Source organism: Cyrtonyx montezumae, unplaced genomic scaffold (assembly GCF_038088225.1).
Source record: "Cyrtonyx montezumae isolate F1298 unplaced genomic scaffold, pur_monq_1.0 scaffold_7, whole genome shotgun sequence".
In the NCBI taxonomy this organism is placed as follows: Eukaryota; Metazoa; Chordata; class Aves; order Galliformes; family Odontophoridae; genus Cyrtonyx; species Cyrtonyx montezumae.
This window is the reverse complement of record NW_027072078.1, coordinates 13,232,073-13,244,541: the sequence shown is the minus strand read 5'-3', so window position 1 is coordinate 13,244,541 and position 12,469 is coordinate 13,232,073. Positions and strand designations below refer to the sequence as shown.

Here is a 12,469-nt window from a genome sequence, read left to right as displayed (position 1 = left end):
CACCTCTGTCTCTCCCACTTCCCTCCCAGCTCCAGAGTACGAACCAAACCATATCTGATCGCATCCTCACGGGAGGCAGCTCGAGTCCTTTCCAGACCGCGCGGGGTGGCAGACAGTCTGCTTCCTGCGGAGACAAGCCGAGCCCCCGTGTCTCACCCAGAGACACGATATCCCCATAAAACAGCAGACTGCAAGGCCAAGGGCTGGAGCTGCCCAGCAGGCAGCGGCCGGAGCCCGGAGAGCTGAGGGGAGGCTGTGCGGCCGCTGCGGGAACCCCGCTCCCTGAGTTTGGCCCTTCCCAAAGGGATCCCCCCGGACCACGGTTCGGATCGAACCCGGGTTCCCGAACGTCGGCATTTTTACGGCTTCGATTTTAAAACTCGAGACTCGTTAAGAGGTAGAGTTAATTTTTCCGTGTTATTGTGCTCTTAATCATAGTTTTAATCTCGGTTTTATTTCTACGCCGAGATCAGAGACACTGCCTCGCTTGACGTTTTCCTAATCAAATTCATCTTTCTGACTAGTGGGAAATTGGGGTGAATTCTGCAGTAATTTCATTGCCCTGGAAGAAATGTTGAAACGATTGCTCTCCCCTAGTGCACACGGACCACACAAGCGTCGCTGGAGGATATTACTGACCGCTGCCCTTAATTTTTATTGTTTGAGTTATGTCTGCCAATTGCATCTCCCTCTCACTAACTTATTTGTTTTCTGCCTTTTTTCTCCCCACGAGCCGAGGTGACCGCTTCTTTTCATAATCGACTTTTGCGGAAGAGCTGACTCCGGTCGTCGGCTCTGGGAAGGCAGAAGGAACGGTCGGTGCTTTAAGACCCTTTTTTTTTTTTCCTCGCAATAAACACGAGGAACGGCTGTGAGCTCCCCGTTACCGGAAAGGTGACACTTCAAACTAACTTTTACGAGGTTAGAGAAAACAGAGCTCGCAATTAATGCTCATCTGTAATTGCTAATTAATGCTGCGAGAAATATGGAAAGCAAAATCTAGAGGAGCTGGAGGGCAGCGAGCTTTACGCTGAGGTCGGCATGGAAAGCACTGCGCACCGGGCGGTGCGGGCACGGCTCCGCGCAGCGCACGGCCGCCCCGGGCTCGTGGTTGGCAGCCGCAGCTGCTCCCGCAGTGTCCGCCGCCGGTGTCTGTACAGGAAATGTCACCGGGCCGCCCGGAGCTCTGCTTTCACACGCTCCTTTCCGCTTTCTCTCTTTTTGTTTTTTATTTATTTTTTCTCTCCCCATTTATTTATTTATTTATTTTAACAGGGGAGTGGATCGGCCTTGCCCTCCTCTCTGACCACCCCGCAATCACTCCCGCGCGTTCCCGCAGCGGAAGGACGCGGGCAGCTCCGCGTGTGAGCGCGCAGCTCCGATTCAGCTGTGCCTGGCAAGCGCTGGAAGCCGCCTATGCCGGCCCTTGTCCAGGAGATGGCAGGATTGCCTCAGCCATGCCGGGTCTGGGCCGGCCCTGCAGCGCAGCGCTGTGCCACCGCGCATCCGCAGCCCGGTCCGCCGAGCCCCGCGTCATCCTCCGCACGGGTGCCCGTGTGTCCGGCGGGCCTTAGGGCTTTTCTCGGAAATCCGCCGGCCGCGGGCAGGGTGCGGTGGGCAGAGGGGCCAGGCCGAGCGTAGGCCGGCGGCTGGCATCGGGATCCTAGTGGTGCCAGGCCGGGAGCACACCGGACCCGCACCGGCGCCGGTACCTGCAGCGAGAGGCCGGCGTTCGGCTCTGCCCCGCCCGCAGCGATGTCCCGCACGCCGGCGGCTGTTTTTTTTAACGCTTCTGCACGTTGTTACGAAAGAAAAAGGCGGCTCCTCTGCAGCCGGTCCCGATTTGCCGGCCTGTCTGGGCTTCCTCCTGCCCCGCAAAGGGAATTTCAGCCTCGGCCTCCGAAATCCCGGAGCCGCGGAGCCCGAGGCTGAGGCCGCAAGGAAGGTTCGGCCCCGCGGTCTGGAGCGGTGCGGAGTTCCCGGAGCATCGCTGGGGCCGAGGTATGTCTCAGGAGGAGGCGCCAGGAGCCCGAAAAACAAGAATCTGGAGAATTTTTCTCATGCAAAGAGAACAAGGCTGCAGCATCAGAGAGGGCTCCTCCAGGCACGATGTGCTTCCAACCCCCCTATTTTCCCAGAACTGAAAAGAAAGCACCACTAGCTACAAAAATTCAAGTGTTCCGAATTGCGCTTTTTGAGGGTCCGGTTCAGAGGGAAAAAAATGCCCTCTCAAACTCCGTGAGTGTGCGAGCGGAAGAGAAAAGGGAAGGAAGAGGTCGGAGGAGGCGGGAGATGGCTCCCCGGTGGCTGCCGCCGGGCGTGGAGCCTACAGGGGCCCCGGCAGGGCCGTTGGTGGGGGGCAGCGGGGCTCCACTGGAGCCGGAGCGGCCTCGGTAAGGCGAACAAAGGCGCTGGATCCCGCCCCGGCCAGGCACAGCCGCTACCCGGGGCACAGGCCGCCCTCCCCAGCAGCGTTTCTTCCTCGCAAAAACCTTCCCCAGCAAAAAGGCCCTCTCGGGTATGGCTTTTCCTCGTCCTCCACATCCCCCACTGTTCTGTCTCTCCTCGCGGAAGAACGGGGGCCCCGAGCAGGTCCGTGCAGGGCTGCGGCCCTCGAAACTCCCTGCTGTGGAAAGAAGGCCGATTTCGTTCCTTTTTCGGATATATCGAAAAGAAATCGTTTTATTAAAGGTGGTTCAGAAACATTTTGGCAACATCGTTAACAGCTGGGAAGCTCAACCCGTGCTTCCAGCACAACGTAAAAGCAGTCTTTGAGACACGAAGGGAAATAAAAATGGTTTATGGAGAAATAGTCTGACTGTATGTCTGACCGCGTACATTGGAAATCAAAGTGTTTAGAGCAATAGGATATTATAATAAATAACGCTAGATCGAAACACACACCATTTAATAATTACACGAGGCACATGAACAGGGAGGACATCTCTTTCCTAGGAGCTGACCGCCCTGTGTATAGCATAACATGCACGCTAGGTTTAAAATTACAAAAACTCAATCAAGTCCCAGCCTTTCGGCCTACATAAATTATGGCATCTTTTGAAATGAATCATTTATTGCTTCTGTCATTAACACCCGTTTAGTTTTGCAAACTGAAAGTTAGCGGTGAACTTCACTTCTCCGACCGGGAAGCGTGTTAAGCGCAGCGCGGGGTCCGCACGGAGGTACATACGCACCTCGGGACGGGACGGGACGGGACGGGGCAGACGGAGGGGACTCCCGGATGCTGCCGCGGGGAACACCGCGGCTCCTTCGGATCCAACGAAAGGAGCTGAGGCCGCGCTCTGTACCCCGGGAAAAGCTGGTCGCAGATTGCCCGCCAAGAAAAGAAAATAAAAATAACGATCCCACTACAAACAATTCCCTACCGAAGCCGCCGCTTCCGAAATCCGCGGAGCCCTGTGTGGACTCCGGGAGCAACTCCGGGAGTTTGGGCTTCGGTAACAGTGCCTGCGGGAATGCCGTTTTCTCGCGTTTTCCGACGGATACAACAAATCAAAACTGACACTTTTGGGCACGGGCTGATGTCCGGAGATAAAAATTACAGGTCCCCTCCCCAAAGAGTTAAGCGTTTAAGAAAGTTATAAATGGAACCGTTCAACACATTTAAATTCGTTTATACTGGCCAGAGGGAAGGATAGAAAATATAATTAATATTAATATTATTTTTTTTAAAGGAAGAAACAGAACGATAAAGTCAAGGTTTGTCGGCGCTCCCTCCGACCGAGAGAAAAACGCCGACTTTCAGGGAAATAGAAACAATTCACAAAACTTCGCCACCGCTGGAAGGAGAAGAAAAAAAAAATTAAATATATTCTCAAGTCTTTCCAAAAGTCTGCAGCTGGTCGTAAATCGAGTTTATATATCCATCACTGCCCGAAAATAATCGATCAAGAAACGTTGTCTTTCAGTTTGGAGACTATTTTCTTATCCTTCACCCTCCTGTTCTGAAACCAAATGGTGACCTGGCGTTCGGACAGGTTCGTGGCTGCGGATATCCTTCGCCTCTTGTCCTTGTTAATGAACTTGTTAATGGCGTATTCGTTCTCGAGTTCCTTAAGCTGGAGTTTGGTGTAGGGCACTCTCTTCTTCCTCCCGCGCCGGTAGACACACATCTCGGGCTGGTTTAGTGCAACGTCCCCTACGGAAAAGACACGACGTGAAAAATTAGAATTTTATGACAGGCGTTTAAAGCGTAGCTGATACTTGTCGGGCACTGCTTTTCACGGGCAAAATGAATAACGGCGGGTTGTTTACAGTTTATTATTATTTACACTGCCCCATTAGCCGCGCGTCGGGCAGCCCCGCTCCTGACGGACTGTCATCACTGTGAGCGGCGCGGCGGGGCTGGCAGGGCGCACAGACGGCCCTTTGCTGCGCGCTGCCCGCTTTGTTTGCATGTGGTTAGCGCCGGCGTGCCCCGCTGCTCGCGGCCTCTTAAGTGCTCTGGGGCCGGGTCAGCGGGCTGCCGGGGAGCGGAGGAGCTTGCGAGCCACCGTCCTGCAAACGGAAATACAGACCGAGGCGCGACTGGAGAAGCAGAAGGAGCCCGGGGTCCCGCCGCCTGGGTGCCCCGCGGGGTGCGGCTTCCTGGGGCGGCCGGGGAAGAGAGCTCCCCGACCCTCGGGCCGCTCCGGGGGAGGGCGGGGGGCGGCGGGCGGGGGGCGCGGCTCGGAGCGTTTCTCGCCCTCGCGTACCTGGAAAGGACGATTTCCAGAAGTGCGAGCTCTGTGTCTGATCTTTGGCACAGTACACCTGGCCGTTCCAGCCATTAGCCAGAGTCCAGGACTGATAGCCCTCCATGGATATGTATGTTTCGTGTCTCGGTTCCCCAGAGCCGAACGTTGAGACCATGTCTATGTACCCAGGAACGTGCTGGTAGGGATTTGTATAGCCCTGGTAAAAGGACACTTCCTTCGCCCTGGAGGAGACTTCATTGGCGGGGACACTCGTGCTGGTCAGACTGGAGACGTCCATGTACTTTTCCACGGGAAAGCCGCCAATGGAGGCATGGGGGGGAGACTTCAGGGCGTTCTGCTGGATCCCAACCCCGTGGGACATCCTGCAGCTATAGTATCCGTTGCCAAAGTGATACCCATAGCCGAGCGCGGGGGCGGCGGGCGGCGCGCCGGAGCCCGGGCAGTCCTTGGCCGGGGGGTCGGGCCTCGCCGCCGCCCCCGAGCGCTCCCCTCCGCCGGCGTAGGCGAACCCCGAGGCGGCGGCGGCGGCGGCGGCCGCGCGGCCCGTGTGCGCCGCGCCGAAAACGGGCGAGGAGAGAAAGTTACGGCACTGCCCGGGGGTGCCGCCGCCGCCGCCGCCGCCGCCGCCGCTGCTGTCGCCGCGCAGTCCGTCCATCTCCCAGCTCGCTTCTTTGCTCATGGCCTTGCACATCGCGGGCGGCGGCGCGGTCCCCGGCCGGGCATGGCGCAAAATTGTTATTTGCCTCCAACAGGTTGGATCCTGGCGGTACGTTTATAAAAAGCAAGTCCGGGTCGAGGGGGGGGGAAGCGGGGGTGGGGGCGGCCGGCCCCAGATTAGTTTGCCTCAGCCCGGGGGGCTGCTCATAGGCTGCCGCCGGAGCATGTGACCCTCCCGCCGCCTCGCAGCCCCCCGGCTCGCACCGACGGGGCCCCCGCGATGCCGCGCTCCCGCCTCCGGGCCGGCCTCGCCCCCGCCGCTTTCATCCTCCCGCCTGCCTGCCCGCGGCTTCAAAAAGGCCTTCGGACCTTCAGTTCTCCGCTGGCCCTTTTGAAGCCGCGGGCAAAGCGTCTGAGTCCGGCTTCCCCAGTGGTCCCATCTCCCGACTTTCTTTCTTTCTTTTTTCTTCTCTCTCTCCCACCCCCCCCCCCTTCGCCCCTCTAAATTATCTCATTTCCTCAAATACCTTTGCTATGATCTAACGGAGCTAGGGGTCTGCTCGAGCTCTGTTGGTAGCTGGGACTTTCGAAGTTTCATCTCTTGTAAACGTTTGCTGCAGAAATACATATTTTTTCTGTGTATTGTGTACATTATGTAGTCTAGGAAAAGGGAGAGAACAAGCAAAGAGTCTATTTGCATTTCCTCCAAACTTTCCCCACAGACTCACTGTTATGTGCATTTTTAATAATTAACCTGTACGGATGGCCTTTTCGTTTTCCTAATCCCTCAAAACAAGGCACTTAACGGAATGAAAAGATTTAACAGCAACGCGGAGAAAATTGTCAAAGTGGCGTTTATTCTCTAAACCTGCGCGGTAGCATCTCGTCTCTTTACTTACTCCCATCTGTTTATGTATCTTTTTCTCATTAAGTGCCTTAATCTCATTGTTTACCCTCATCTCTTTATGCATTCTCATCTCTTTATGTACATCCATCTCTTTTGTTACTCTCAATTGTTTTTAAGGTACTCTCATCTCTTTATCGTTCCGAGGGCGGAGAAGTTCCGTCGGACCCCTCGCGGGAGCCGACCTCGAACCGTCGGATGAGCGCAGCCGCTTGGGGCCCTTCGTGGCCCGAGGCGCAGCGGGACCCGCAGTGTCCCGGCCCGGAAGAGCTCGCCGGGATGAACAGAAACTCTCACCAAGCGGCGTTTGGGACGGAGCCCCACTTTATCGTGTGATTTGGAGCCCGTCTGTTTGCAGAGCCTGCCGCAGAAGCCATCGCGCAACCATGAACCCGGCAAAGCGAGCGCCGCCGCACCGCAGCCCGCGTGCCTCGGGGCGCGACCGTGCTGAAGGCCCCGTGTGACTCGGGGACACGCCGCAGCCCTTTCCGCTTCGGAGCGCGGACACGACCACCTCGCAGCGCCCCGACCTTCCCTACGGGCGGGGGTGGGGAGCAGCGCCGGGCGGAGCGGTGCGCGTCGCACCGAGGCGGGCGGCAGCGGCCCAGGGCAGCGCGCAGCCTCCGCCTCGCGCAGCGCCCGCGCAAAGCCGCGCAGAGCCGCCAGGTGGCGCCGCCGCTCCTGGCGCTGCCCGCCGCGGGCACTGCGCGGGGCTCCGCGCTCCGAGCACCCCGCGCTGCCCCGCAATCTGCGCTGCCACGGGCCGGGGCGCGGAGATACTGCGCTGCCGCGGAGACCTGCGGAGGAAGGGAAAGTCAGCGTCCGCGCTGTTCTTCTGGCCCTGGGAGCGGCTGGCTCGCTGCGAGCCGCGTTCCAATTAAGTGGAGTGACCTTATGTTTTCTCCCAGGCTAAGATTTAATAAAAGCGTGCTGAAAATATTCTTTGATGCCTGAAGTAATAACTTTCAAGGTAAAAATAAAAAGTTTGGCCCCAGGCCTGAGCAGCTCTTTAAACTCACAGGAACAACTGAGTAAACTTTGCCTATTTTGCTGCACTCTGCAACTTCCTCCTCGTTTACCCGTAATATCGGCGTAAGGCAGGAGGCTCCTTAGGTTGTGCTGTCGTTTCGGGGGAAAATAAGAGAGAAAGGGAAACATCGGTGCGGTAAATGCTTCTAGAGCAGTGGGAAAATAAATCTCAGATGAGCGGTTTATTTGTGGGTTGCTGGTGTAAGTCACTGTCTGCACGGGGGCACGGTTTTGTTGCTCAGATTCTTCGCGAAAGGTTATTAGGACACGTTGTTTCCCTGCATATGAACGTAGTTGTAATTTAAGGGGCACTGCACGTAAACGAGGGCGTCGGAATTACTTAAAAGGTCCGAAATGAAACAGAAGGCCACCGGGACCCCGCACTCCCGTCCCCTCCCGCCGGTCCCGCACCGCCGCCGCTCGGCCCGCGCTGCAGCCCATCCCCGCGTGGTGCCGCGCTCGGGGTACAGCCCGCGTCCGTCGGGGCTCGGCGGCCCCGCGGCGGTATCCCCGAAGGCCGGGGCAGATGCTCGCCCCGTCACCGCGTTTAAGAAAACAGACGAGGGCGCCAAACGACAGCAATAAACCCGCCGCACGCTTCCGCTCCGCCTCCTGCTCCCCCTCCGCCGGGCCGAGCGGGCGGCTGCGGGGTTCCGGCTCGCGGTACCGGCGGTACATCCGTCCCTCTCCCCCCGCTGCGCGCAGCCCCGTCCCGCTGCGACGCCCCGGTGTCCGCCCGGCCATGTGCCCGCCGCAGCGGCCCGCGGGCGAGGAAAAGTCGATATTGACTTTAGTCTGGTTTTGGGGCTGTAAAACGCAGGACACCACAGCGCAGGCGAAATCCACATTTCAAAGGGCTGACATGAAACGGTCATTAATGGAAGGGTGGATTTTGCAAACAACGCCTAGAATGTTTCCTAAATATTTCATGGAATGTTTAGGGAGACTTTCACACGTTATTAAAAAGAAAAATCTGACAAGTATCCCATTTTCGGGCTATGAATCACGCGCAAGAGCACCAGAACTTAGGAGATGTGTGAGACCGACATTAGTGGGAGCAGCTCAGCTCGCAAAAAAATCGACTCGCGCTGGGCCACCAAACCCTCGGGTTCTCGGGGTATAACCACAGGATGATGCGGGGAGGGGGGGTGGGGGTGGAAAACACGGCGAGGATAAAGGCCGAGCAGCTATCGGGGAGCGCTCCGGAGATGCTAACGACAAAGGATCTATCCTCGTTTAAATGGTCGCCATCAGCGTCATTATTACGGGCAAAGTTAGCGCTGAAGGGCCACTTCCCGAGCACCGCGGGTGCGGAGCGTGGCAGCCCGTAGCCCCTCAGCGGCACGGAACGGAGCGATGAGCTCACGGAGCCACAGGTAATGCAGGGGGGTTGGGGAGGGGTCAGTCTCGGTTGCGGACAATGCCCGCGCATCGCTTATTCTGTTATTTGTTATAATAAATGGGCGGTGGGGAGGGAAGAAGGGCTGGAGAGAGGAACCCGCTGCCTGCGCGGCTGCGTTTCGTACCCTTCGAGCTCTTTTCCCCGCTATCAGAGCGAGCGTTGTCCCACTGGGCGGCTTCGTCGGTAGGAAGTGTTGCAGGAAGTAGAAGGAATATCGTACGTAAGGACGCAACGAAGTGATCTATTAGAAATCAGGGATGCTAATTGCTATTTCAATTTGCGGGGGGCTGCTGGAGGTGCGCCCGAAACGCGGTGTGCCGGCAGCAGCGCGCTCGTCGAATCCCAGTGCAAGGCTTGGGGTGTGAGGGGTGCGTGGGGGTGCCGGAGAAATTACGGCATAAAAGTACGAATGCTGTCGGAAAATGGGAGGGAAAAGTAACGAGGTGTCAGCGGCAGAGATGCTCGCCCCGCTGCTCTTCTGCCGGCGGCTCCGCGCGTCGCGATTTAATCCACCTCTGAGCTAATAATAAATAAAAGCATTATCTAACATTTAGCGTGTGGTTCTGTCCGAGGACAAATGAGAAAGAAGCTGCATCATTAGGACCTAAAAGGCAACAAAACAAAAATCAGAGCATAATGATGCACCTAAATGAAGGGGGAAATGTTGCACAGCTCATTTTATTAATCAGACTGTCAATTTCACCCCAGAGGCCAAACCCCAGAGCAATTCAAGCAGGATCTGATCAAGCTGAGGACGAGAGCTTTGCTCCTCACTTCTTGTCTCTCTTTCTTTCCACCTGGATATATTTGTCTGCTCAGAAGCCGCCTTCATTATCCACTGACAGGAGCTTGTATTTATTTGCTTATAAACCTGTTACAATAAATGATTATTCGAACAGCGTCATTCGTACCTTAATGACGAGCGCTACTTTTTGATGAATGACATTTCGGGCTAGAAAGGATGTATGGGTCATTTTGACCAGTCATTCCCTCGCTTTGGCATCCCACAGTTTTTACGCCTCCCTCAAAAAGAGATAATAATATTTAGAGACACTCTCCGGGCTGAATGTGAATTAGCCCCTGCCGCAGCTCATCATTAGTACAGGACCAGCCCTGCAACTTTGACATTTTTTATAAAGCTGAGATGATGGAAAGAATAAGAAAAGAGATGATCCTGATGGAGAGAGGGCTGCACAGCCCTACGGCTGGCAAAAGGCTCTCGAATTTGTCAGACTCAGCTGGAAATGCGGTGCTGGAGGCCCTCGAAAATTCGCAGCACAGTGGTCGCCTCAGCCCGAGACTAACTTCCTCCTCCCTGCACGGCGCGATAGGGGACATCTCCACCAAAGGCAAATTCGAAATAGACACTTTGTTCAACCTGCAGCATCCGAGCAGCGAAAGCACCGTCTCGTCCGAAATCCCGCCGTCGGAAAGCAGGAAGAAAATCAGCCTTTATCCCGAAGTGGCTCAAGAGGCAGAGATGAACAGCGATGTGGAGGTGGGCTGCTCGGCGCTGCGCTCCCCGGCCAGCCTGCCTTCCTCCCAGCTCAAGGAGAACAACACCAAAGGTAACTCGCCGCTCTCGCCTCCAGCGAGCCCCGCGCTTCGCCACCCGCGTTTTCAGAGCCCGGCGACGCCGCCGTCACCGACAAAGTTGCTGCCCTCTGCCCACGGCGCTCTCTCTTCCGCGGAGGCAGCGTCGGGGCTGTAAAAATATTATGGGGCTCGCCGCGCTGTCCCCGTAGCCCGGACTCGGTTCGGCCGCGTGTGTGCGTGCCCAAATCCATCGCCGTGCGGGGATGCGGCCGGGATGGATGTGGGCACCGTCACCCACCCACCCACTCACCCGGAGCTAGGGAAACCCTTCTCCTTATTTTTAACTCGAGCTCCTGGAGCTCGGGCCGTCTCTCGAGCTCTATATGTATGTGTGTGTGTATGTGTAGCTACACATACATATATTAAATTAGCGAGACAGAGAGAAGAGTGAGGAAACAGTCCTTATTTGTCTGCGTTTGCCCTTCTCTGTGTAGACGCAGTGTGCCATTCCATGGCCATTTAAGAGTAATTGGGCATTGTTCACTGTTCCTCTGTTTATAGCAGAAGCTCTGAGGCAGCAGCCCCGTCTGTCTCCGCTTTGCGGGGCGCGGTGATGGACGGTGGCTGTTATTATCGCTGTAATTGGGGAGGGGGGAGCCAGGTGAGCGCGGATCTCCTAGGGGCACGGTGCATGCCTTTTTCGTCAAATGTGCCAAAGAAAGCAAGGCGGCCTCGACGGAACGCGCGAGAAATATCGCCCTTATGGCTGCTCGGCTTTCCTTCGCCCTAGATGGGTCCGAGCCCTTCCCGAGGCTCGGTGGCTGCGGGCACCTCACCGCCCGACTGCTCAAAAAGGAAAAAAAAAAAAATAAAAATAAAAAAAAAAGGAAGAAAAAAATCCCAGCCTCAACCGTATCGATCCCGTTAACAGCCGCGATTTGTAACGCTGACAGCTCACGGCGGGGCAGGGCGGCCGGCTCGGGGGCAGCCCCACCGGCCGCTCTCAGCCCGCTGCTCGCCCCGCAGGCTTCGCGGAGAGCAGCCCGGCGCCCAGCAGCACCCCCGCCGCCTCCGGGCTGGGCCTGCACGGCGGCAGCGCGCTGGGCGGTTCGGCGGCTGGGGCCGACCAGGTGCGGCGGTACCGCACCGCCTTCACCCGTGAGCAGATCGCCCGTCTGGAGAAGGAGTTCTACCGCGAGAACTACGTGTCGCGGCCGCGCCGCTGCGAGCTGGCCGCCGCCCTCAACCTGCCCGAGACCACCATCAAGGTACGGAGCCCTCCCGACCCGACACCCCGCGGCGCTCCGCGGCCGAGCGGCCCTTGGCTGTCCCCGCACCGGGAAGGTTGCGTGTGTCCCTTCGGTTCTCCCCGTCACATCTCATCTCTATGAGAGGGGAGAGAAAACGCGTCTGCTCAGTTCGCGGGGAGAGGGATGAGCCGCAGTGCCGGGAGGAGGGGAGGGGGAGGATCGGAACGGAAACGTTCGCTGTGGGCCGCAGGGATCCCCCGGGCTCGGCCGCCCGCTGGTCCCGGGCTGCGGGGCGCGGAACGGAGCTGAGGCCGCGCTGTGCTTGTGTCCCCGCGCAGGTGTGGTTCCAGAACCGGCGCATGAAGGACAAGCGGCAGCGCCTGGCCATGTCCTGGCCCCACCCGGCCGACCCCAGCTTCTACACCTACATGATGACCCACGCGGCGGCCACGGGCAGCCTGCCCTACCCCTTCCACTCTCACGTCCCGCTGCACTACTACCCGCACGTCGGGGTCACCGCCGCCGCCGCCGCCGCCGCCGCCTCCGGGGCCGCCGCCGCGCCCTTCGCCACCTCCATCCGCCCGCTGGACACCTTCCGCGCCCTCTCGCACCCGTACTCCCGCCCCGAGCTGCTCTGCAGCTTCCGCCACCCCGGCCTCTACCAGGCGCCGGCCGCCGCCGGCCTCAACAGCGGCGCGGCGGCTTCGGCGGCGGCGGCGGCGGCAGCGGCGGCGGCGGCGGCGGCGGGCTCGGGTCCTCCGGGGGCATCGGCACCGTGCTCGTGCCTCAGCTGTCACAGCAGTCAGACGGCGGCGGCGGCGGCGGCGGCCTCGGCGCTGGGCTCGCGGGGCTCCGCCGCCGACTTCCCGTGCACCGCGGGCGCGCAGCGCTCCGAGAGCGGTTTCCTGCCCTACTCGGCCGCCGTGCTGGGCAAGGCCGCGGTCGCCTCGCCGGAGCAGCGGGAGGAGGCGCC

General features: G+C 58.5%; 2 protein-coding genes across 2 annotated transcripts in view; one reads left to right on the top strand and one right to left on the bottom strand.

The window, feature by feature from the left end:
* Positions 1–3,908: 3,908 nt before the first annotated feature.
* On the bottom strand, positions 3,909–5,409 carry HOXD13 (homeobox D13). Its single transcript, XM_065750975.1, has 2 exons — positions 4,716–5,409; positions 3,909–4,159 (listed from the first exon to the last, which is right to left on the bottom strand). Exons 1-2 carry the CDS (start codon positions 5,407–5,409, stop codon positions 3,909–3,911), a joined length of 945 nt encoding a protein of 314 aa, XP_065607047.1.
* Positions 5,410–9,854: 4,445 nt separating this feature from the next.
* The window catches only part of EVX2 (even-skipped homeobox 2), a 2,628-nt gene continuing 13 nt past the window's right edge, over positions 9,855–12,469 (top strand). Inside the window, exons 1-3 of the mRNA XM_065751072.1 lie at positions 9,855–10,278; positions 11,273–11,514; positions 11,835–12,469. The exon at positions 11,835–12,469 is cut by the window's right edge and continues 13 nt beyond it. Coding sequence (XP_065607144.1) covers positions 9,855–10,278; positions 11,273–11,514; positions 11,835–12,469 — 1,301 coding nt within the window. The remainder of the gene's footprint in view (positions 10,279–11,272; positions 11,515–11,834) is intronic.